Here is a 26,289-nt window from a genome sequence, read left to right as displayed (position 1 = left end):
CACACTGTAAAACAACCAGGCTTATTATTGTTTAATAAGTGCAGTCATTTAAGAACAATGAAAACAGTGAAGAACCCTGAGGTGAGAGGAAAAAAAAACAACCGGATGTATTAGGAGATGAGAATTGAGATCGAGGGGCGGGGATGTAGTGCCGCTCTGGTTTTCCTCAGTGACTCAGAGCCTCAAACCTGCCCCATAGGTGCCTCCTCAACCCTGGTCCCTCTCCTGCTCAAACACCCGCCATGGCTCCCTATTGCCCAAAGGATACAGTCCCGACCTGCGCTCTGGGACAACCCGCCCTCAGCACGGGGCCACTGTGCTCAACCAGAGAGGCTGTCAGGGTCTTGGCTCAGGAACACTCCGCCTCCTCCCGCCAGGCCCTGGATCCCTGCAGTTCTCCGACGCCCCCTGCTGGCTGTCTGTGGGACTCAGGCACAGATTGATTCCCGGGAACCTGCAAAGGTGCCTGAGGAGGGCGCGGGTGGCTCTGAGACCTGACGGTGGTGGGTCACTGCAGGTCCGCGCTCAGGGGCTCCACCCGTAGCCAAAGTCCATCCTCCGCGCGCACGATCAGCTCCAACTTCCTGCGGGGCTCCGCGTGGTCCGGCAGGACGCGGAAGCGCAGCAGCGTGAGCGCCAGGACCACCTTCATCTCAGCCATGGCGAACGTCTGGCCGATGCAGTTCCTGGGGGAGGGGGTGGGGACTCTGACTGTGCCCAGGACCCCCATCCCGGTCCCATCGCACCGGGAACCTGGTCTGAGACTCCCAACCCCACTCAGATCCGATTGAGGGGCAGAGAGAGGGACTCTGTGCCTGGGACCCCCAAGTGGGCTTGCATATCCCCCGAGCCTGGCTTAGACTCCAGCCCCCAGACCAGCAGACGTAGGAGTGGGGAAGTCTGAGAACACACCCCCCCTTTTCCTGGGATCTTATTCAAATCCTCGACTCCATGAAACACGTGGCCCCACAAGTCAGACCTTGCCTCCACCTGTGGCACCCTCACCCCATGCCCGCCTCAGAAGCCCCTTAGCCTCACCTGGGCCCTGCCGAGAAGGGAATAAAAGCCAGAGGTGATGTCTTCTGGAGATTTTCTGGGTCGAAGCGAAAGGGGTCATAGATCTGGTGGGTGGGCAAGTTAGGGCTGTTGGGTGGGGGTCTCTCAGGACACCCAGCCACCCTCATATAAGACAGATGTGAAGCCGGGCACGGTGACTCACGCCTGCAATCCCAGCACTTTGGGAGGCTGAGGGGCGAAATTCCTGAGGTTGGGAGTTCGAGATTAACCTGACCAACATGGAGAAACCCCGTCTCTGCTAAAAATACAAAATTAGCCGGGCGTGGTGGCGGGTGCCTGTAATCCCAGCTACTCAGGAGGCTGAGGCAGAAGAATCGCTTGAACCCGGGAGGCACAGGTTGCAGTGAGCTGAGATCGCTCCATTGCACTCCAGCCTGGGCAACAAGAGCAAAACTTCATCTCAAAAAACAAAACAAAACAAAAGTACAGATGCGGGTGGAGTAGAGAGGGAGTATCTGCTTCCCTGGGACAACACCCCTCCCCCGACCAGGCCCCGGGATGGAGAAGGGGGAAGGGGTAGCACCTCAGGGTCCGGCCAGACTGAAGGGTTGTGATGGATCCCAAAGATGCTGATGGTGCAAGTGTTCCCTGTCGGGGAGGAGGTGCAGTCAGGACAAGGACTCCACCACACGATGGGACCTCCGCCCTGCCCAAAGCCCTCTCCGCCTGCCCAACTGTGGGCACCTTTGGGGATGACCCGGCCATCCGGGAGCACCACATCCTGGGTGCAGCAGCGGTGGATCCTGGAGATTGGGGAATGCAGCCGCAGGCTCTCCTTCAGGCACATGGTCAGGAAGGGCAACTGGGCCAGGTCATCCCTGAGGTAACACCCAACAATTATCCAGGGAGCAAACACAGCCCTCCTGCAGCCCAGAGAGACCCTCGCACCAACTTGTAACCACCCAGTGGATTCACCTTGCCCACTGCCTAGAAAGAGCCGATTTATCAAGACAGGGGGTCTTTTCGGGAAAAGGCTATTAACAATTTGGTTTCAGACTCAAACCATGAACTGAATTCCTTCCCAAAGTTAGTTCAGCCTATGCCCAGGAATGAACAAGGACAGCTTAAAAGTTACAAGCAAGATAGAGTCGATTAGGTCTGATCTCTTTCACTGTCATTATGTCCTCACTTATAATTTTTGCAAAGGCAATTCCAACCTCCCTCTGACCCTAAATCCAATAACAAAAATGAATTCCAGAAGAATCAAGGATTTAAGCATGAGAAAACCAAAGTCGCAAAAGTATTAGAAAACTTGATATGGTATTTTTAGAAGCATTTCTAAGCAAAACACAACACATAGAGGGTCTCCTTAAAAGTGTTAACCTATTTGCATTTAAAAATGTTTAAAACTATATAATGAGGCCAGGTGCTGTGGCTTATGCCTGTAGTTCTAGCACTTTGGAAGGCTGAGGCGGGTTGGTTACTTGAGGCCAAGAGTTCAAGACCACCCTGGCCAACATAGCAAAACTCTGTCTCTATTAACAATACAAAAATTAGCCAGGTGTGGTGGCATGCACCTGTAATCCCAGCTACTCAAGAGGCTGAGGCACAAGAATCACTTGAATCTGGGAGGCGGAGGTTGCAGTGAGCAGAGATCATGCCACTGCACTCCAGCCTGGGTGACAGAGCAAGACCCTGTCTCAAATTAATAATAGAATATAATAGAATATACTAACAAAGATGAGGGGAAAATCTCTATAAAGATTATAAAATTGTTTCAATAAAATCCCCTCAACACTCTAGAATGAGATGGCTTAATATTATAAAGGTCTCATTTCTTTCTAAATTAATCAACATATTCAAAGCAATTCAATAAAAAATCTAGCATTTTATTTTGTAGGAACTTAACCATCTTATTCTAATTGGAAGAATTAAAGTTCATCAAAAGTTAGGTCAATTTAAGAATAAAAGATCCACCAGGCATGGTGGTGAATGCCTGTGGTCCCAGCTACTCAGGAGGCTGAGGTGTGAGGATCCCTTGCACCCAGGAGTTCAAGGCTGCAGTGAGCTATGATCATGCCAATGCACTCCAGCGTGGGCTATAAAGTGAGATCCCATCTCTTAAAAAAAAAAGTTAGGATAAAATTAAAATAAAAGATTGAAGAAGATAAATCCAATCTACCAGATATTATGATCTATTACACAGGTATAGCATAAAAATGAAATAAAATATTTTCTAAAAGATAAAGCAGCCAGGGGTGGTGGCTCAAGCTTGTAATCCCAGCACTTTGGGAGGCTGCCACGGGTGAGCCACGAGGTCAGGAGTTAAGATCAGCCTGGCCAACATAGTGAAACCCCATCTCTACTAAAAATACAAAAACATAGCTGGGTGTGGTGGCAGGCGCCTATAATCCTAGCTACTCGGGAGGCTGAGGCAGGAGAATCACTTGAATCTGGAAAGCGGAGGTTGCAGCGAGCCGAGATCACGCCACTGCTCACCAGTCCAGCTGAGACTCCGTCAAAAAAAAAAAGGCGATAAATGCGCTGGGCAAGGTGGGTCACATCTGTAATCCGAACACAGCGGAAGGCCAAAGCAGGCAGATTGCTTGAGCCCAGGAGTTCACAAAGAGCCTGGACAACATAGTGAGACCTTGTCTCTACTAAAAATACAAAAAATTAGCCGGGTGTGGTGGCATGCGCCTTTACTCCTGGCTACTCGGGAGGCTGAGGTGGGAGGACCCCTTGATCTTGGGAGGTGGAGGTTGCAGTGAGCCATGATCACACCACTGCACTCCAGCTTGGGAACAGAGCAAAACCAAGCAAGAAAGCAAGAGAGAGACAGAGAGAGGAAGGAAGGAAGGAAGGAAGGAGAAAGAGAGAGAGAGAAGGAGGGAGGGAAGAAAGAGAGAAGGAGGGAGGGAAGAAAGAGAGAAGGAAGGAGGGAAGGAAGAGAGAAGGAGGGAGGGAAGAAAGAAGGAAGGAAGGAAAGAAAGAGAGAGAGAGAGAAAGAAAGAGAAAGAAAGAAAGAGAAAGAAAGAAAGAGAGAGAGAGAGAAAGAAAGAAGAAAAGAACGAGAAAGAGAGAGAGAGAGATGGAGGGAAGGAGGGAAAAGGAAAGAAAGGAAAAGAAAAGAAACGAAAAGAAAAGACTGTGGTACTGCTACAAGAACAGGAAAACGGACCAGAGGAAGAGAGAAGAGAGCTTGCAGTCAGGCACAGGAATAGGTGAAAATTTAACAACTTCTGGCAAAGAGGGGCCCACACACCCCTGGGCAATTGATAGATGATTTGGAGGAAGATGTTCAAACAATTGGAAATTTGGGAACAAAAAAACCAGATCCTTGTCTACTTCATATACAGGATGGAATCTCTTCCTATATGAGATGAATAAAGCTATAAAGTTTAAAGAAGATAACAGAAGAGACCCTTGTGACTTAGGGGTGGGAATTCTTAAAACCTCGAAAGGACAAAGTAGAAGATCAAAAAGAAAAAGGATAAATGTGCATGAAAATTAAGGATTTATGTGTAACAGGATACCATGGACCAAACGAACATTCAGATGACAGATTCAAAGGTTTCTACAATATCTAGAATACACGGAATTCCTGCAAAATAACAAGAGAAAGAACAGGTGACCCAAGAGTAAATAAACAAAGAATATTATCTAAGAAATCATGGATGCCCTGAGGTCTATAAGAGATTTAACCCATTTATGCCTGAGGTTTCAATTTTTTGAAGTTTGAAAATCAGACCTTGGCAATGACCTGGAGCAGTAGAGTATGAATAACTCCCACATGCTTAGCATTCCAATAATGGAACACTAGGCATAAGTGGGACAATAAGAAGAGGTGCTCAGGCCAGGTGCGGTGGCTCACACCTGTAATTCCAGCACTTTGGGATGCCGAGGCAGGCAGATCACCTGAGATCAAGAGTTCAAGACCAGCCTGGCCAACATGGTTAAACCCTGTCTCTACTAAAAATACAGAAAAATTAGCCAGGCATGGTGGTGGGCACCTGTAATCCCAACTACTCGGGAGGCTGAGGCAGGAGAATAGTTTGAACTAAGGAGGCAGAGGTTGCAGTAAGCCAAGATTGCACCACTGCACTTCAGCCTGGGTGACAGAGCGAGGTTCCATCTCAAAAAAAAAAAAAAAGAAAGAAAAAAGAAAAGAGAAAAAGAAAAACTTGTGAAAGCAAAGTAATAAAATAGGATCACCTTTATCAAATATGAAAGTGTTTTTTAAAGTATAATGATGAAGACATCTTGATGCTTATGTATGACTATATAATTAACTAGGCCAGGCGTGGTGGCTCACGCCTGGAACCCCAGCATTTTGGGAAGCCGAGGTGGGCGGATCACCTGAGATCAGGAATTTGAGACCAGCCTGGCCAACGTGGTGAAACCCTGTTTCTACTAAAAATACAAAAATTAGCCAGGCGTGGTGATCTGCACCTCTAGCCCCAGTTGCTCAGGAGGCTGAGGCAGGAGAATCGCTTGAACCCAGGAGGTGGAGGTTACAATGAGCTAAGATCGCACCACTGCACTCCAGCCTGGGCGACAGAGCAAGATTCTGTCTCAAAAAATAAATAAATAAATAAATAAATAAAGTAAATAATATTAAGTGGAACAGAATAAAGCCCAAGAAACAGACCCAAGTATATAAATAAATTTCACTTATTGTGAATCTGCTGTTATTTAAAATCATAAGACAAATACAAAATATTCATTAAATTCTGTTGGGGCAACTACCCATTTGGAGGAAGATGAATACATTCCCACAACAATTCTTATACTATCATAGACTTCACAGAGAAAAAAGTAATAAATATTTTTAAACTAAAATAATAAATAAAATATTTTAAAAACAAATAAACCCATTAGAGGAAAACAAACATGAGTTTTACATTTTAATTTTAGAGCATGAAAGAATTTCCCATGCATGATTTAAAAAAACAAAAACATGGCCGGGCACAGTGGCTCACGTCTGTAATCCCAGCACTTTGGGAGGCCAAGGTAGGTGGATCACCTGAGGCCTGGCCAACATGGTGAAACCCCATCTCTACTAAAAATACAAAAATTAGCTGGGCATAGTGGTGGACACTTGTAATCCCAGCTACTTGAGAGGCTGAGGAGGAGAATCACTTGAACTTGGGAGGCGGAGGTTGCAGTGAGCTGAGATCATGCCACTGCTATCCAGCCTGGGTGACAGAGCAAGACTCTGTCTCAAAAATAAATAAATAAAAATAATAATAATAAAAACAAAAAATGGCACGTATAAAGGAAAGAATTTGACGGCAAATAAATTAATCAAGCCAAAATAAATGAATGAAAACCAACAATTAATTCAAAGACAATCTGAGAAAGAACTTTGCAAAACAGAAAAAAAGAACTAGTTTTCTTAATATGTGAGCAGTGCTTATAAATCAATAAGAAAAAAACTACAAAAACCCAAACTAGAAGGAACAAATTGTGCAAACACTTCACAGAATAAGAAATACCCATGGCTGGTCAGTAAGTGAAAACAATGCTCAACTTTACCCATGCTTAAAGTGATGTTCACTGAAGTATTATGTTGCATCTATCAGATTGGCAAATGTTTTAAAGTTTCATAATATACACTTTAGGGGAGAATGTGAGGAAGGCATTCTCAAAATGTGTGTGTAGGAGCTATTGAATTGTAGATCTCAAATGGTCTTCAGTTCACCAACTGCACTTCTCAGAACTGATACTGCAAAGCTGCTCACAGATGTAAGCAATGGTCAGTGTACATGGGTGCCCACTACATCATGTTGGTTATAGCAAAAGCCTGGAAAGCACACAAATGTCCATCAATGGAGAAATGTTTTGATGAATTACAGTACATCCTTATGAGAGAACACTGTGCAGCTATCAAAAAGGAGGAAACAAAGAGAACTAGTTCTACCACACACTGGAGAGTTAATCAGTGCAGAGATGCTAAAAGGCAATTCGGCAATATCTATTAGAACTGAATGGGTTTGGCCAGGCACTGTGGCTCACACCTGTAATCCCAGCACTTTGGTAGGCTGAGGAGGGCGAATCCCCTGAGGTCTGAAGTTCGAGACCAGCCTGGCCAACATGGTGAAACCCCGTCTCTATTAAAAATACAAAAATTAGCTGGGCGTAGTGGCGGACGCCTGCAATCACAGGTCCTCGGGAAGCTGAGGCAGGAGAATCGCTTGAACTCGGGAGGCAGAGGTTGCAGTGAGCGGAGATTATGCCACTGCACTCCAGCCTGGATGACACAGTGAGACTGTCTCAAAAAAAATAAAAAAGGAAAAAAGAAAGAAAAAACAAAAAAGAAAAATAATTGAATGAGTTTAATTGCAATAGATAGTAAAGGCAAAAATCCTGCAACATTTCCCTTGCTCCAGGCTGAGTACCAGGCCCTGTTCCTGAGCTCTGCACCAATTCCCACTAGGCAGTAATAGCACAATCACCAATAAGACCTTCTTCCTTTCCCACCTGAAGAGCTAAACCAATGAGAGGGACTCAGGAACAGGTCACAAGGACCTGCACACTCACCATTCAATCTCTTTAGGATCACGGTTCTTCAGGAGCTCTTGCACCTCCTGTCGGCAGTGCTCCTGATATTCTGGGTACCCCGCGAGGTTGTACAGGACCCAGGAGAGACCACTGGCCGTGGTGTCATGGCCTGAGGAGCAGCCAGGTAAGCTTGTGTCTCTGGGCTGCTTCAGCACCAAAGGGTGGACAGCACCCAGGTATTGAGGCCCTCAGAAGGAAGTGGGGAAGGAAGATGGGATGGGGTGATCCAGGGTCCACTCACCACATCCCTGGAATGGAGACACTCCTACCCCTAGTGACATCACACCCTGGGACCCTCACCCCCAAACATGAAGGTGTCAGCCTCCGCTCTTATGTCCTCATCTGACAACTTCTTTCCATTTTCATCCTGGAGACAAGACAAGACCTCTAAATTACACCAGCCATGAAGGCACCTGAGTCTAACCTACAACAGTTCATGAAGATCCATATTCCAGGCAAGATTCCTCCCTTATCATCACTAGACCTGCCTAGCAGGACTCTTTCCTAGTCTCTTGCCTCCTGTTTGCTCCTTCTAGGAACTCTTCTACAGAGTCACCTCTAAAATATATCTTACTTGTCCCTCCTTTCCTCAAGCACCTTCCATGGCTCCCCAGTGCCCTCTGGATCAAGTCCAAGTTCATGGATCTGACATGTCACATCAAGGTCCGTTCTACTTCTGAAATTCAGATCCCAGAGAAGCCCACCTTGGCCAGCAAAAGCACGTCAATGAAGTCCAAAGTCTTGGACTTGGCCTTGGCCTTCAGGAAGTCATCGACACCTTGGCTAGTGAGGGTGCGACGCCGCTCCTGGATGACAGCATCTGTGAAGTTGTGCACTATGTCACAGGCCCTGCGGAAGCGTCGCCCATTGGGAGTGAGGAAGTACAAGAAGTCCGCGCGCAGGAAGATGTGCAGCTGCCGTTTCAGAGTGAGTGCACTGAGCTCCAAGATGGCATCAATATATTCGCTGGGCTTCCTGCAGGGCCAGGCCAGGGAGAGGAAGCAGCTTCTAAACACACATGAAAGCCTGGGAGTACCTTCTAGCCAGACTCCCAGGACCACGTTCCATGCAGACAAGGGTGCCCGGCAAGCACACTTCACTCTCTGCCTCCCACTCTCTGCGAGCTGCCTTCTGCCCCAGGTCCCCAGGGCACAGCTTGGCCATCATGGGCATCTTACACAACATCTGCTCCTGCCTATTTCTCCTTGGTTTCTCTCAAATCTGCCCCTTTTTCTCCACCAAGCTCAGGCCTCTTCCTCTCCATGGTCTCCTTGCTTCCTGTGTCTACATAACGGTCAATCTTCCACGGAGTCAAACGTCCAAGCTCAGCAATGACCATGACCCTCATCTTCTCAAATACCTCGCATGATTCCCTGGGAGCCTTGGATGAAGTTCATACCCCTTTGCATGGCTTTTCAATGTCATTAAGTTGTAGCTACTGCTGACCCCTCCAATCTCATTTCCAAGGTGTCCCCTTGATGGCTATTGCACATGCTCTGCTCATCCTAGCCTCCTTGCCATTACCCAAACAGTTCTACCTACCTGGAGAACTGATCTTTCTCTCTCCCCTTCCCTGTACTTCCATGCTCAATTCTGACTCATTTTCTCCAAGAAGACACTTCAGATTCCCTGATCAGTCCTCTCTCCCTAACCTACTCCTGTGGGTCCATGGCCAAGATCTCAGGTCCTGGGGAAGAACTCACTCCTGACAATGGCTGTCAAAGCTGAAGATGGATTTCTGCAGACTGTCCAAGGTCATGAGGCTGATGTGCTCAAACATTTCCAGACAGGCACTGCCCTCCAAAGCCAGGCGTTGCCATTTGGCCTGGCCAGAGAAGGGGACAGAGCAGGAACTGAGCCCTGGCTCCCCTGAGTCCTTTCCCATCCCCAACCTCCAGGATGGACTCGCCTAGAACCAACTCCTGGTCGTCTTCCCGAGGTACCCATCCCCAAGTTGGACCAAGCTTGTGAGGAACAGAAGCTGTTACTATTAGGACATGAAGGCCCAAGGCTGGGGGTCAGGTGACCTGGGTTCAAGTTCTAACTCTGCTCCTGTGCCCTATATACTCTTGGTCAACCCATTTCCCTCTTTAGGTCCCCTCTGTCAAATCTTCAGTAATAGTTAAGATGATCTGCTTTGGGTCAGGCACAGTGGCTCACACGTGTAATCCCAACACTTTGGAAGGTGAGATGGGCAGACCATGAGTTCAGGAGATTGAGACCATCTGGGCCAACATGGTGAAATCCCGTCTCTACCAAAAAATACAAAAAAATGGCTGGATGTGATGGCAGGCGCCTGTAATCTCAGCTACTCAGGAGGCTGAGGCAGGAGAATCGCTTGAACCCAGGAAGCAGAGGTTGCAGTGGGCCGAGATCACACCACTGCACTCCAGCCTAGTGACAGAGCGAGACTCCGTCTCAAAAAAAAAAAAAAAAAAAACCCAAGATGATCTGCTTTGGTGCCAGATAACCAGGTTAGAACCCCTTCTCCACCACTTTTAGCTCACTTCCTAACTGTGTAAACTTAGGCAAACTCCCTAATCTCTCTGACCCACAATTTCTTGATCCATAATGTGGCAATTATGATCATCTCTACCTCATAGGATTGTGAATATTAAATCAGACAACATAGATCATGGAATTGGCATATAGTTTATGGTATACACTAAGTGCTCAATAAATGTTAGCTACCATTATCATCCTCATCATTAGCACAGAGGCAAGTGATTGCAGAAATGTCCCTAACTTTTTGCCCCTCACCCTTGGCGATGAGACTTGGAGCCTCCTTCCACTTGCAGACAGAGCCTGAGTCTCCATCTCCTGGATTTGAGCTGGTCTTGAAACTGGCTTTCACCAGGAGAATGTGGTAAAAATGCTAGTGTGCTGGTTCTGAACTAAGCATCAGGAGGTACTAAAATGTTTCTGCTCACTCTCTTGAAACTCAGGCTCCACGGTGGTCGTGAATCCAGACTAGCCTCCTGGAAAACAAGGGACAAATGGAAGTGTCTGGTTGGCCCACCAAGGCCAGTGAGTTTTAAAGTGGTTTGCTATGCAGAAAAAGCTATATGCAATTTTTTTTTTTTTTTTTTTTTTTGGAAATGTAGTCTCACTGTCGCCCAGGCAGGAGTGCAGTGGCACAATCTCAGTTCACTGCAACCTTTGCCTCCTGGATTCAAGCAATTCTCCTGCCTCAGCCTCCCAAGTAGCTGGGATTACAGGCATGCGCCACCATACCAGCTAATTTTTTTTTTGTATTGTTAGTAGAGATGGGGTTTCACCACGTTGGCCAGGCTGGCCTCAATCTCCTGGCCTCAAGTGATCCACCTCGGCCTCAAAGGTTCTGGGATTACAGGAGTGAGCCACCGCGCCCTGCCATTATCCAAATTTCATCATAACTGTCTTTATTAGTTTGCAAGGTTTCTGTGAGGGAGACTAATAATTAATGCCTTCTGAACACTTACTATGTGGCAAGAACATGACTTCGGTACATGATCTTGACCACCCTTTAAGTAGAAATTATTATCCACATTTTACAGATGAAGAAACCAAGGCCTAGGGAGGAAGAGCTATGGCACCAAAGCCACCCAGCAGAGCCAGCATTTCAGACCACATCTGTCTGAGGTCACTTCTCCTTTCCCAAGGGCCCAGCTGGGACCCGAGTTTGTGGCACTCACATGCATGATGTTCACGCTCTTATTGAAAATCTTCACATAGGGCTTCAAGATTTTGAAGTGGAAGGCAGGTGTGAGCAGGTGGCGGTGCCGTCTCCACTTGTCACCAGCACTAATCACAAGCCCATCCCCTAGTAGAGGCAGCCAAGGGCCATGGGCAAGGACAGCACCTTACCCTGGCCCCAGAAGGTTGTCCCCATCCCCATTCATCTAGTTACTCACCCAGCCAGGGCTTCAGGGCGCCATAGAAACTCGTATCCTTGGGTGCAACAGCAGCTGACACGAATAAGGACCATCAGGGGTTATAGAGAGGGGCAGGGGAGGGACTTTGAGTGTAGGGGGAGGCTCCCAGCCAGGGATTTGCACTTCCACCCCCCAGGCCCAGCATAGCAGGAAGAGGGTCGAGGGCAAAGGAAGGAGGGAGGACAGGGGAGGAGACTGGGGACCAGACCAGGCTGCAGCGGTGCAGTGGAACAATGACACAGCCCAACATGGCACAGCACACCCCAGCACGCATTGACATGGCTCCTACATGGTCCAACATGTTCTGCAACATCTGAGCATAGCTCAACGCTCTACAAAATGCCTTTACAAGGACCCAGGACACCCTGGCCAGGCACGGTGGATCACCCCTGTAATTCTAGCACTTTGGGAGGCTGAGGAGGGCGGATTGCCTGAGCTCAGCAGTTCAAAACCAGCCTGGGCAACACGGTGAAACCCCGTATCTACTAAAAAATACAAAAACATTAGCTGGGTGTGGCGGCGGGCGCCAGTAGTCCCAGCTACTCAGGAGACTGAGGGAGGAGAATTGCTTGAACCGGGGAGGCAGAGGTTGCAGTGAGCCAAGATCATTCCACTGCATCCCAGCCAGGATGACAGAGTGAGACGCTGCCTCCAAAAAAAAAAAAAAAAAAAAGGACCTTGGACACCCTGTCTGCCCAGTACTCTCTGACATCTTCTGACACGGACCTGAGATATGTGGCATAGCCTGAGATGCGTTAACATGTTCTGACATTGATACAATATACATGACCTGTCCTGATGTGGCATGCTCAGACATGGACCTGAGAGAGTCTAAAATGACTTCCATGTGCCCTATAGATGGGCCCCAGATAGGATTTAAATCTGGTCCTATTAGCATCCCACATGTAACCTAGGCTTGATTTAAGCTTCCTCAGTATCCTGCCACACTCCACAATAAGCATTAATGAGTGAGACCCTGTCTCAAAAAAATTACAAAAAGAACTAAGAGGGAGGCCTCGATATGCTGTGTGACCTTGAGAAGTCATTGCACCTCTCTGCGCCTCAGTTTTCTTACTCAGGAAATGCCTATCTCACAGGGATGCTGGTGAATGGTTGTCTGGTGAATGGTGGTATCTGCCTGTCCAGCATCCATCCTCCTCATGCCTTCCCCACTCTCAATCCAAGTAGTTGAGAGGGTTCTCATCCCCTGCTCCAGAGCTGAGCATATGACCTTAAACCTATGCAATCAAGCTGCAGTGACTGGATAAGAAATTGGTCCTGTGACCCAGGCCAGGCAAATTTAGGGGAATCCTGGAAATTTTCCTGAAACTACAGGGAATTGTCCATGGGGGTTGAGCTTCTGGGACTTATCTTTAGCAGCATGACAGTGAAACCATCACAGAGGGATACAAAGCTAAGAGATGAAGACTGGCATTATGATGGCCTGGATCCAGCCATGCCTGAAGACCACCCTTCCTGGACTTCACTTTTACTTCCTGACTTTTACTTTACAGTCAATGCATTCTGTTTCTTTGCTTAGACCACACAGGGTTGAGTTTTCTTCACTCACAACTAAAAGAGGCCTCAGCAGCCAGAGAGCACCAGGGACCTGCCCAGAGTCACCCAGCAGGTTAGTGGCAGAACCATGGTCTCTGTTGGATACGCCCATTTTTCTGCTCAGCATGGCCTGTCCAAGGGTTGGGAGGGCAGGGAGCAGAGGCAGGGAAGAGGCTGCAGCATAGCCTCCTGAGAAAGATACCTGAAGCCTGGAGCACAGGGGCAGCGAACGTAGGGTGGATGAGATGCAGGACAGGGTAGAAAGGCCTAAGCCACCAAAGTTGGACATCACGGAAGTAGTGGCCCAGATCCTTCAACAGCCGCATGTTCTCCTCATTGCCCCGCATCTGGGGATAGACAAGGCTGACACCAGGCTGGCAGGGAGCCTCAGATGCTACCACTGCCCATTGCACCCGCCTACCCACCACACACCCCCAAACTTCTCAGCCCTTTCACCTGAAATATTGGTCTCTGCCTGTCTCTTTCTGTGTCTGTGTCTATGTGCTTCTCTGTTCCCTCATTCTCTTCCTCTCTCTGTGTCTTTCTCTAGATAGATATGTAGATGATGGATGGATGGATGGATAGATAGATAGATAGATAGATAGATAGATAGATAGATAGATAAATAGATGGACAGATAGATAATAAGATAGATGGTTGGATGGACCCACAGATAGGATGGGTGGATGCATGGATGGATTAGTAGGTAGGTGGGGAGGGAGGGATGGAGGGAGGTAGATAGATAGATAGATAGATAGATAGATAGATAGATAGATAGATAGATAGATTAAATGGACAGATGGACACACAGATAGGATGGATGGATGGATCGCTGGATGGATGGATGGATGGATGGATGGATGGATGGATGGATGGATGGATAAATGGGTAGGTAAGTTGGTCAGTCAGTAGATATACAAGCAGATAGATAGAAGATAGATAGGCCGGGTGCGGTGGTTCAAGCCTGTATTCTCAGGACTTTGGGAGGCCCAGGTGGGCGGATCACGAGGTCATGAGTTCAAGACCAGCCTGACCAATATGGTGAAACCCTGTCTCTACTAAAAATACAAAAATTAGCCGGGCCTGGTGGCGCATGCCTGTAGTCGCAGCTACTTGGGAGGCTGAAGCTGGAGAATCGCTTGAACCCAGGACGTGGAGGTTGCAGTGAGCCAAGGTCACGCCACTGCACTCCAGCCTGGGTGACAGAGCGAGACCCCATCTTAAAAAAAAAAAGTAGATAGATAGATAGATGGGTAGATAGATAGATAGATAATAGGATACATGGATGGATGTACATCCATCAACCTCCACATGAAGAATGGATGGATAGGTAGGTAATAGGACACATGGATGGATGCACAGATAGGAGGGAGGGATGGATAGGTAGGTAATAGGATACATGGATGGATGCACAGATAGGAGGGATGGATGGATGGATAGGTAGGTAGGTAGGTAGGTAGGTAGTTAGGTAGGTAGGTAGGAGGTAGGTATATAAGTAGGTAAGTAGGTAGATAACAGGATAGATGGATGGATTGATGTATGGATGCACAGATAAGATGGATGGACAGATAGATGATAGATTAGATAGATAGATAGATAGATAGATAGATAGATAGATAGATAGATAGATAGATAGATAGATAGGATAGGATAGATAGAAGGATGAATGGATGCACAGACAGGATGGATGGATGGGTAGGTAGGTAGGTAGGTAGGTAGGTAGATAATACGATAGACAGATAGATGAAAGAAAGAAAAAGGTAGGTGACAGATCGATAGATGATAAATAGGATATATGGATAGAGAGATAAGAGAGACAGGTATAGATGAGAGAGATGTATGAGTGATGGCTACATGGATGACAGATATGATCAATGATAGATTTAGATATGTGTGTCTGTGTTTCTTTTACTTTCTGTTTATGTGTCACTTTCTCTGTGTCTTTCTCTCCCTCTCCCCTCTCTCTCCCTCACTCTGTCTCTCACTGTTTCTCTCCATCTCTGTGTGAGCATCTTTTTCCCTATCACTGTTTCTCCCAAGTCCAACTCTCCATCCCTCTCCCTGTCTCTCCCCAGCAACATTTGACCATTCACCCCACTTGCTGTTTATCCCAAATTCATAATGAATCTCAGTCCATTGAACTTTCTCTCCTGTCCCCCAGTCCCAGCACAGCCTCCTGCCCCTAGCTCTAGACAGGTACCCCCAGCTTTGCAGCAAGCTAGCAGGGGGAAGATGTAGACACAGCCCCTTCTCTCAAGCCTGGCTGCACCACCCCAGAGCAGGCTCCATGTCCCACCCCAAGGATAGCCCTGAATTTGAGCTCATGGGAGAATGTTCTGTCTCATACTCCCATCATTCCCACAACTGCGCCCAGGCTGGAGCCAGCTGGGAAAGACTGAAGGAGATGCCCAGAAGAGATCCAGAAGGAAGTGGAAGAAAATGGGTACAAGCCAGTCAGAGAACAAGAGCAGAGGTAGCAGATCAGTGGGAGAGGAATGACTGGAGAATCATAAGGCCCTGTCTTAGTGTGGGCTCTCTAGAAGCAAAACCTGAATTGCAGATACTTCTGCAAGGGGAGCTATAGAAAGGAGCTTGATAAAAAGGGAGAGAAACCAGGTGGGGCAAGGGAAGGAGCCAGTCAGCTGATATTGCCCCTCTCCTGTTCACACACCCTCCATGGCTCCCCATTGTCCTCAGAATCAATCTCCTCCCCTCCCTCTTTCCTCTGCCTCTCATCCTGATTGTTCTGGTGGCACCAAGCTCTTTCTTGCTGCTCAAAAGGCAGGTGCTTGCTCTCTCACCTCCAAGTCTTCAAATGGGCCCAACCTCCACATGAAATTATCTTTCTCTTTCTCTTCTTTGCTTAAAAAAATTCCTACTCATCGTTCCAGACCCACTTCCACAAACCCCTCCTCCAGGAAACCTGCCTGCCTGCCCCAGTGGCAGAAACCCTGATTCCCCTCAGGGGTCCCACCGTCCATCTCTCCTTCAAGCCAGCCCTGACCACATAGGATGTGGAGTATCTCAGTCTAGTTCTGTGGCCCCAAGATTGAGGGTGCCTCCAAGGTAGAACCTCAACTGAGTCTCTCCAAGGATCCCTAGGATGGAGATTGGCAAATAAATGAAAGAAATAAAAGATGACCAAGGGCATCCAGAGCCACGGGGACCTTGGGTCCTACAGGATCAACACATAAGCTGGGCAAGAAGGGGCTCGCAGGCTTTGGACACTGCCATGGCACCCACTTCCAGGTGTTCTGAGTGAGCACCTGTGGTGCTGATGACAGATCATATGATGTTGGGTGGCACAAACCGATAAAGAGGAAAATGAGACCCAGCCACTTTTTTTTTTTTTTTTTTTTTTTTTTTTTTGGTGACGGAATTTCACTCTTGTTGCCTAGGCTGGAGTGCAATGGGGCCATCTCGGCTCACTGCAACCTCCGCCTCCCAAGAAGTGGCTCAGTCTGTCAAAAAAGTCTGTCCAGGTCTCATCTTTTTTTTTTTTCTGAGACAATGTTTTCCTCTTGTCACTCAGGCTACAGTGCAATGGATAGATCTCAGCTCACTGCAACTTCTGCCTCCCAGGTTCAAGAGATACTGCTGCCTCAGCCTCCAGAGTAGCTGAGATTATAGGCACCTATCAGCACACCCGACTAATCTTTGTATTTTTAGTAGAGATGGGGTTTCACCATGTTGGTCAAGCTGGTTTCGAACTCCTGACCTCAGGTGATCCACCTGCCTCGGCCTCCCAAAGTGCTGGGATTACAGGCCTGAGCCACTGCACCGGCCATCTCATCTTTTTACTTAAATGCAAATAACAAACTTTAAAACCTGAGATCTCATTCTGTAAGATCTGTGTCATGTTTTCACGTAGCTTGATGTTTTAATTATTCTTCCATCAGTCTTCACAAGCATAATTATTAATGTTTTCATACAATTCCTTCAACAAATAGTTATTCAAGATAGACTGTGTGCATTCTACATTCAGGTGATACAGCAGGGGATAGGACAGGTGAAGTCACTTTCGCTCTCAGGGAACTTGCAGTGGTCCATATGGCTTTACCATAATTAATTCACTAGTTTTGAAAACATGTTTACTATTTATCACTAGCATAACAAATGCAATAGAAGTCTCATGTAATTATGTTACATATACCTGATCATCAACTGAATATAGTGTCCTCAAAATAAGTCATTTGTATAGTTTGAAGTTTTTGATATATACTGCAAAATTACTTTGAAGAAGAATTTTATAAATATCCACATGCCTATCTGCTCCGTATGAAGGTGGACAGCATTACACACTGAAGGCCTTATATGTTTTTAAAAAGTCTTTATCAATGTAATAGTCAAGAAGTAACATCTTGGCCGGGCGTGGTGGCTCACACCTCTAATCCCAGTATTTTGGGAGGCTGAGGCAGGTGGATCACGTGAGGTCAGGAGTTTGAGACCAGTCTGGCTAACAAGGTGAAACCCCGTCTCTACTAAAAATACAAAAAAAAAAAAAAATTAGCTGGGTGTGGTGGTGCGCGCCTGTAATCCCAGCTACTCCAGAGGCTGAGGCAGGAGAATCGCTTAAACCCAGGAGGCAGAGGTTGCAGTGAGCCGAGATCATGCCACTGCACTCCAGCCTTGGTGACAGAGCAAGACTCTGTCTCCGAAAAAAAAAATATATACATACAAAAATTAGCCGGGCATGGTGGTACATGCCTGTAGTCCCAGCTACTAGGGAGTCTGAGGCAGAAGGATCATTTGAACCCAGGAGGTGGAGGTTGCAGTGAGCCGAGATCATGCCACTGCACTCCAGCCTGGACGGCACAATGAAACCCTGTCTCAAAAAAATAAAATAAAAAGTAACATCTGAAATTGTCTTTATTGATGATGAGATGGCATCGATTTTCTTAAATTTGTCAATAATCTCTGTCTCTATTTATTCAAACTGTGTAGGCAAAACTTTTGCCTGTTAGCCAATTGATAGTATCTCTAATGGATTTGTAGTGTAATTTGTGTGCTTTTGTCTGTAATTTTTATAAATGGTTTCCTTTTTTAGACAGAAAAAGAAAAGAAAGAAAGAAAGAAGGAAGGAAGGAAGGAAGGAAGAGATAGAAAGAAAAGAAAGAAGAAAGAAAAAGAAAGAAAGAAAGAGAAAGAAAGAAAGAAAGAAAGAGAAAGAAAGGAAGGAAGGAAGGAAGGAAGGAAGGAAGGAAGGAAGGGAAGGGAAGGAAGGAAAGAAAGGAAAGGAAGGAAGGAAGGAAGGAAAGGAAGGAAGGAAGGAAAGGAAGGAAGGAAGGAAGGAAGGAAGGAAGGAAGGAAGGAAGGAAACAAAGGAAAGGAAGGAAGGAAGGAAGGAAGGAAGGAAGGAAACAAAGGAAAGGAAGGAAGGAAGGAAGGAAGGAAAAAGTCTGTCCAGGGCTGAGGAGAGAGTGGAGGAAAGGATTGGGCGCGGTAACAGGGAGACCAGGGAGGAGCCTGTGGGAGGCGTCCAGGAGAGAGGTGGCAAGGGATGGAGCCAGGGGAGGCAGGAGGACTCAGAGAAGGAATTGACGGAGGAGAGATTGTGCCAGGCAGCACCAGCAGACGTGCTGAGGGACAGGATGTGCAGATGAGAGAAAGAGAACATCAGGAGACCCCAAAGCGTGGGGCCTGGGAAACTGAAGGACTAGACCAAAATGGGGGACAGTGTAGGGAGGAGGGCCATGAGTTCAGATTCAAACCGGTTGGAATGGAAGTGTTTCTGAGACCACCCCTCCCCGAGAGGAGAGAAGCAATGACCTCCAGCTCAGGAGAGGTAAACTTAGAGCTCACTTCTGGAGGGAACTGATGGTCAATTTAGAAGCTGGAGCCCTGGGTAAGGAGGTGACCTCAGGAGAGAGGCAAGAGGGAGGAATGACTAGGACCATGGGGGATCTCCCCATAGTGAGGAGCCAACAGCCGAGACACAGGGGCACACGAAGGTCAGAGGAGACCAGGGAATGGCAACGTCCTGGAACCAAGAAAAAAGGAGGTACTGGGAAGGACTGAGTAGTCACAAATTCAGAGAGCTGCTGGGAGGTAGATGAGTTGGGGCTGGGAGGTGTCCATGGGATGTGGGGGCTTGGGGGTCACGGTCACCTCAAGACAGCAGGATGGCGTGGAGAGCAGGTGAGGGGCGATCAGAGAAACAAAGGGAGTGAGTGGAGGCAACTCTTTGTCTTTGAGTGGACAGCAGAGCAAGCAGGCTGAAGGTCTGGGTGCAGAATGAGGTGCACAGGAGATGGGTGGGAGGGAATTTACATATCACCCATCTGACCTGCTTTGTGACCTTCTCTAATATTGTTGTAGAGAAGAAATAAGAGAACATGGGTGGCCAGATGCCATGGCTCATGCCTGTAATCCCAGAACTTTAGGAGGCTGAGGCAGATGGATTGCTTGAGCCCAGGAGTTCAAGACCAGCCTGGGCAACATAGTGAGACCCTGTCTCTATAAAAAATGAAAAATAAAGACAGAACATGGGCGATTGAGCTCATCTAAGGCAAAGGTCTTCCAAATGGCCAGGAAAGAAAGTCCCATTGGGAAGAAACCAGCCCATGAGCAAATAATAGGAACTATGCCAAGGAAGAACTGGAAGAAGCTGCTAGACTGGGGTGTAAAGAGAACTGGAAGTCCCAACAGGGTGTAAGATGAGAAGCAGTGGGCCAGGTGCAGTGGCTCATGCCGGCACTTTGGGAGGTCAAGGTGGGCAGACCACTTGAGGTCAAGAGTTTGAGACCAGCCTGGACAACATGATGAAACCTCATCTCTACTAAAAATACAAAAATTAGCCGGGCGTGATGGTGAGCGCCTATAATCCCAGCTACTTGGGAGGCTGAGGCAGGAGAATCATGTGAACCTGGAGGCGGAGATTGCAGTGAGCTGAGATCACGCCACTGCACTCCAGCCTGGGTGGTAGAATGAGACTACATCTCAAAAAAAAAAAAAAAAAAAAAAAAAAAAAAAAAAAAGAGTTGAGAGATAGTGAACAGAAAAAGCTGGAAGGAGAGAGGGGATTGTGGTCAGAGAAGGCAACACTTAAATCAATGGCATTGGAGTGGCGCCCTTACAGGTAATGACCAACCCAAGGTATGATTCTGGCAGTAGGGGGCCAACACAGCATGGAGAAAAGTCCTCTAGGGAGGAGGCTAGGATGAGGGAGATGAGGAATCTCCTCCCAGGGAATCTGGCTGTTAGGGCAGAGGCCAGAATGATCCCTTCTGAAAGGAAAAGTAGTCAACTGTTATCCAAACTGAGCAATGGGGCCCATTGACATATCTTAGGGGTGGAGGGAAATATAAGAAAAAAAAGTGCCTGAGTAAAGAGACGGAGGGAGAAACCAGCCACATCTTTCCTCTGGCCCAGCTGTGCCCTGTGGGTACGGTAGGGAGAAACAGCAAATCTTATGGGGAGGCAGCAGCCCAAAGAGGAGTAGACACCAGCCTGAGGCCCACAGAGATGGGCCAGGCAGAGAGTGGACTCTGGACTCTCCCTCTGAGGAGACCTCAAGTCCAGTGATAAGGATTGTGACTGAGCTAAGTGCAGTGGCTCATGCCTGTAATCCCAACACTTTGGGAGGCAGAGATGGGAGGATTGCTTGAGGCCAGGAGTTTGAGACCACTCTGGGCAATATAGTGAGACCCTGTCTCTACAAAAAATAAAAAAAACTAGCAGGTCTGGTGGTGCACACCTGTAGTCCCAGCTACTGGGGAGGCTGAGATGGGAGGATTGGTTGAGCCCAGGAGGTCAAGGCTGCAGTGAGCTATGATTGCACCACTGCACTCCAACCCTGGTGACAGAGCAAGACCCTGCCTCAAAAAGACAAAACAAAACAAAAAACATGGGCAGTCAGGGAGTACCTGCTCTGTGCAGTCCACCCTAGAAGCCCCCAGTAGAACAAGGATACAACGATGTATTAATGTGGAGAAGACAAGTAGGAACTTGAGCCAAAGCAGGCTTAGGGTGGGGAAGAGAGAGAAAGAAAAAGGCCTGGGGCCATGGAGTGAACAGAGAGGAGGAATGAATCTGGTTGGGGCAGTGAGGAAATAGGGGCTCCCCTCGGCCTCCCTAACTCCTCTGATGTCCCAGACCCCAACCTACCCTCAATATCCAGCTCCCTGAGCCCCATTCCCGCCCCTCTAGAAGTCCATCCACCCTGAGACCCAGACCCGTCCTGCTGCCACACTCACCAGGCTCAGGTGACCCCAAAACCAGTTCTGTTTTGGGGGCTGCTGGAAACACTGGAGGCAGCGGCAGTTGTCATAGAAGGCATAGGTCCGGGCCAGGACGCGGGCCAGGAGCCAGGAGGCCCCGACCAGCAGCAGGAGCAGCCACAGGGATGCTGCCACCGGCCCGAGGTCCAGCCAGGACAGGCTCAGCAGCGACATCCTGCAGGGCAGACGGGATGGAGGGTGAGGTCCTGAGGCCCAGAAAAGAGCCCGGGGAGCTTCAGGGACATTGGACAGGGGCAGGGATGGGAGGTGCTGGAGGCAGGGAGAGCTCACAGATGAGAAAACAAGGGCTGAAAGCAGAGAGGGAAACCCAGGTACAGCCAGGAGAAGAGGCAGAGAGAGAAGAGAGTAAAGAAGAGAGAGGGGAGAGAGAAAGAGAGAGAGGAAGGCTGATTAGAGTTCTGAAAGGCCCAGCCTGAATCATTGCAGGTTGTCAGGGGCTTGGTTTCAGTTACCCGGAACCCATCAGCCCCACCAGGACCAGCTCCCTGGAGCTACCCCAGCCTTGGGCAGTGCCCCTCCCTCTCCCAGACTAGTACCCTCCAGCCCTGACAGTTCCAGCCTGGCACCTTCTGTCAGGAGCACCTTGTCCCACACAACTTCCTCTTCCCTCCTCCTGGGGCTTCTTTGTCGCTGGCCCCTCACCTAGGCAAGGCTGTCAGGGGCAGCCAATCCCTGTAGGCCATAGGCCTGGCTGCCTCCTCCCTGCCTGGACAGCTGGCCAAAACCTGCAGGCAGTACCAGCTGGGTGCAGAGAGGAGCCAAGTCAGTGTCACAGTTCAGAGTGGAAACTGGATCTTCAGCCTTCAGTATCTCCTGCTTGAACCTGGGGCCAAGGTGACTCTGGGACCCCAAGTTTACAGCTGCCCCTGCCCTTCCAAGGCCACATAAATCATGAGGTTGGGAATTCAGGCGTCAGGAAAGGAGGACCAGGCAGGCCAAGCCTTGCACCCAAACATCTCCCGCACGTGGGCTGGGAGGACGCCATGCACCATTTCTCGGTGCAGAATTAGGAGACTTGGAGAAGGGAGTCTCTGGCCTCTGACTGCACAACCTGGCAGACAGAAATTCAAGTCCTGCCTCCAGCCAGCCCAGGACTGGGTTGACACACGACGTCTAGGAGCAGGAACAAAGAACAAAGAATCCAGCCTCGCTGAGGATTACCCAGGTCAGATTCTGGGGATAAAGAGGAGAACTGGAAGAGTAAACCAGGCAGCTGTGGTCGGTTTTGTTTGTTTTAATGCAAAACAGATTTCTTTGCATGCACAGCAATGAGGATTAGGAAACTAGATAAAAAGGAAGGAAGCCTTCAGCAGCAAGTGAAACTCATCAAGACTCTCTTTTTTTCTTTTCTTTTCTTTTTGGAGGCAGAGTCTCGCTTTGTTGCCCAGGCTGGAGTGCAGTGGCGTGATCTCAGCTCACTGCAAGCTCCGCCTCCCAGGTTCATGCCATTCACCTGCCTCAGCCTCCCAAGTAGCTGGGACTACAGGCGCCCACCACCATGCCTGGCTAATTTTTTTGTATTTTTAGTAGAGACAGGGTTTCGCCGTGTTAGCCAGAATGGTCTTGAACTCCTGACGTCAGGCGATCCACCCGCCTCAGCCTCCCAAAGTTCTAGGATTACAGGCGTGAGTCACCATGCCTGGCCAAGACTCTTAAGTAGCTGACTCTGGGATCACTATAATGGGAAGAATTATTCAGTGTAGAAGGTGGGGTGGGAGGCATAGGGAGCAAGAGTGAGAGGGGCCGTGAGCGGACTGGGTCAGGCATGGGAGGGCAGAGCCAAGGGACTCTGAGTGGAGTCCTCATTCTGCCCCATCCTTGCTCTGACTGAGGGCAGTGCTGGGTCTCCAGGACTGGGTCTTCCTATCCAGGAAATGGGATGTTGGCCTTAAAGTGGGCACATCTTGTTCAGATACTGTCCTGAAATCCCCTATTGGGTGTTCTTAGCCCTCAGGCGCTGAGGGTGAGTGGGGTTTTCCGTTTTCTTGGTGTTTGGGATTTTTTTCGTTTTTTGTTTGTTTGTTTGTTTTTGAGGTAGAGTCTTGCTCTGTCGCCAAAGCTAGAGTGCAGTGGCAGGATCTCAGCTCACTGCAAGCTCCACCTCCAGGTTCAAGCTATTCTTCTGCCTCAGCCTCCCACATAGCTGCGATTACTGGCACCCGCCATCACGCCTGGCTAATTTTTGTATCTTTAGTAGAGTCAGGCTTTCACCATGTTTACCAGGCTGGTCTTGAACTCCTGACCTCATAATCTGCCCGCCTTGGCCTCCCACAGTGCTGGGATTACAGGCGTGAGCCCTCAAGCCCAGCCCCAAGATGAGAGTAAGTTTGAAGGATGGAGCTGCTGAATGAGAAAATCAGGATAGGTATTCCTCCTGTAATTGATCGAATGTTGGAGAGATGCCCAAAATTTCCTTCCCCCACTAAGGGCTAACTACATACCATGTAGCCCTGCCTGATCCAGCTTCAGGTCCTAGAGCACGTTGAAGGGCCCTGGAGCTGCCAGCAAGCTGAGATGTACAGATTCTCCTCCTTCTCTACTGGGGTGGCACCACCTGGTCCACCCCACAGACAAGCCAGGGGCAAGGCCAGGGCCCCCTGGAGTAGGTGGGAGGCAACAGGGTAGGTGCCCAGCTAGGTCTGGGGAGAAGAGGGAGGGGGAAAATTAAAAACAGAGAGGTGCCGAAACTTGCTCCAGCCACACAATGAAGTAATTAAACATTAGCATGGGTGAAAATGAATCCTGGCACGTAGTAGGTGCTCATTAAATATTTAGGGAAGAAAGGGATTTTTCTAGCCATGAGCTATAAGAAGTGGATACTCAAGATGTGGTCCTCGGACCAGCAGCGTCTTGGAAATGCAGAATCTCAGATTCTAACCCAGACCCCTTAAAGGTGATAGCCGCAAAGTCTTTGTCATTGTCTTCAGCAAGAGGGAGAGCTTAATTTCTTTCCCCTTGAATCTGGACTGGCCTGGGATTGAGAACAGAAGTGGCATGTCACCACCTCCACCACACAGTATTGGTTGCTTAACCTATAGTGCCTGGGTGACAGTGAGACCTCATCTCTGCAAAAAAATAATAATAATACAAAAAAATTAGCCAGGTGTGGTGGCACATGCCTGTGGTCCCAGCTACTTGGGAGGCTGAAGTCCCAAGCTACTCGAGTCGCTTAACCAATAGTGCATGGTGGAGATGGTGACATGCCACTTCTCTTATGGGAAATTAACAGAATGGGACAAGCTAGATAGTGACTGAGGGGGCTGTTCTGGACTCGGTGATCAGGCAGGGATGTCCCAAGAGGAGACCTTTGAGCAGGAACCTGAATGACATAAAGGAGTGGGCTCTGCATAAGGGCCACTGTATAAAGACCCAGCACCAGGTGGGACACACATGTTCATTCTCACTTCCATCCTCAAATGCGCTGAGATAATCAGAGCTAGAGGGGTGCCTGCAATCAAGAAATGCAGGAGAAGCAGGCTGCACTGGAGACGCGTGTGGTGACCGATGAAATCTCACCCAACACTCACACCAGAAGCCAGTGTTGAAGTTTCATTTAACACTCTCAAGAACTCAAAACCCAGCCAGGCACAGTGGCTCGTGCTTGTAGTCCCAACACTTCGAGAGGCCAAGACAAGTGGATCATTTGACCCCAGGAGTTCGAGACCAGCAACACAGCGAGACCCTATCTCTGAAAAAGTAAGTAAATAAATATATATATATACACACACAAAGAATTAGCCAGGTGTTGTGGCACATGCCTGTGGTCACAGCTACTTGGGAGGCTGGGGTGGGAGAATCGCTTGAACTCAGGAGGTTGAGGTTGCAATGAGCTAGGATTGCACCTCTGCATTCCCGCCTGGTGACAGAGTGAAACCCTATCTCATAAAAAAAAAAAAAAAAAAAAAAAAAAAAAAAGATGATGAAGAAGAAGAATTGCAAACCCAACAAGCCCCTTAGTCCATACTGAGGGCAGGACCAGCAGGTATAGCTGTAACTGCTACATTTGCAGCCCGGGTGACAGAAGACCAGATGAACTGGATTGGGAGACAGAAATTCTAGAAGGGAACTTTGGAAAAGTTCAGAGGTCACACAAGAGCTAGGAACCACCACCAGAGCATGTTACTCGATGTTACTCAATGATTTCCTCTCTTCTTCTTTTTCTTTTTAATAAACTTTATTTTTTTAATGTATTATATATTTTGGCCAGGTGCAGTGGCTCACGCCTGCAATCCCAGCACATTGAGAGTCCAAGGCAGGTGGATCACTTGAGGTCAGGAGTTCGAGACCACCCTGGCCAACATGGCAAAACCCTGTCTCTACTAAAAACACAACAAACATTATCCAGGAGTGGTGGCATGCACCTGTAATCCTGGCTATCCAGGAGGCTGAAGCACAAGAATCACTTGAACCCAGGAGGCAAAGATTGCAGTGAGCTGAGATCGCATCACTGCACTCCAGCCTCGATAACAGAGCAATACCCTGTCTCAAAAAAAAAGAAAAAAAGAAATAAGAAAGAAAATAAAAGAAAAAAGAAAATGGTCAGGGCATTGTGGCTCACGCCTGTAATCCCAGTACTTTGAGAGGCTCAGGCAGACAGATCACCTGAGGTCAGAAGTTCAAGACCAGCCTGGCCAACATAGTGAAACCCTGTCTCTACTAAAAATACAAAAATTAGCATGGTGGTGCACACCTGTAGTGCCAGCTACTTGGGAAGCTGAGGCAGGAGAATCACTTGGACCTGGGAGGCACAGGTTGCAATGAGCCAAGATCATACCACTGCACTCCAGCCTGGGCAACAGAGTAAGACTCCATCTCGAAAACAACAAAACAAAACAAAACTAGCCGACCACCATCCACCACTCCAAGCCTCAGAAGGGAGACTTGGAGAGTGGACCCTTGGGAAGTGTGGTGTCATAAAAATAGGTCATTTGCTGCCCATTCTCTCCCTATGCAAGAGATTAAAACTGGCAGCAAACTCTTCGCTACCTCCGCATTGA

General features: G+C 48.3%; 1 protein-coding gene across 1 annotated transcript; it reads right to left on the bottom strand.

The window, feature by feature from the left end:
- Nucleotides 1–508: 508 nt before the first annotated feature.
- LOC129020909 (cytochrome P450 4F2-like) lies at nucleotides 509–21,445 on the bottom strand. Its single transcript, XM_054465835.2, has 12 exons — nucleotides 21,248–21,445; nucleotides 13,255–13,399; nucleotides 11,475–11,528; nucleotides 11,256–11,383; nucleotides 9,285–9,406; nucleotides 8,286–8,556; nucleotides 7,882–7,948; nucleotides 7,561–7,690; nucleotides 1,762–1,895; nucleotides 1,601–1,665; nucleotides 1,039–1,121; nucleotides 509–686 (listed from the first exon to the last, which is right to left on the bottom strand). The coding sequence occupies exons 1-12, from the start codon at nucleotides 21,443–21,445 to the stop codon at nucleotides 509–511; spliced, it is 1,575 nt and encodes a 524-aa protein (XP_054321810.2).
- Between the last annotated feature and the right edge of the window lie 4,844 nt (nucleotides 21,446–26,289).

This window comes from Pongo pygmaeus, chromosome 20 (genome assembly GCF_028885625.2).
Source record: "Pongo pygmaeus isolate AG05252 chromosome 20, NHGRI_mPonPyg2-v2.0_pri, whole genome shotgun sequence".
Lineage (NCBI taxonomy): Eukaryota > Metazoa > Chordata > Mammalia > Primates > Hominidae > Pongo > Pongo pygmaeus.
This window is presented reverse-complemented; position numbering and strand designations above follow the sequence as displayed.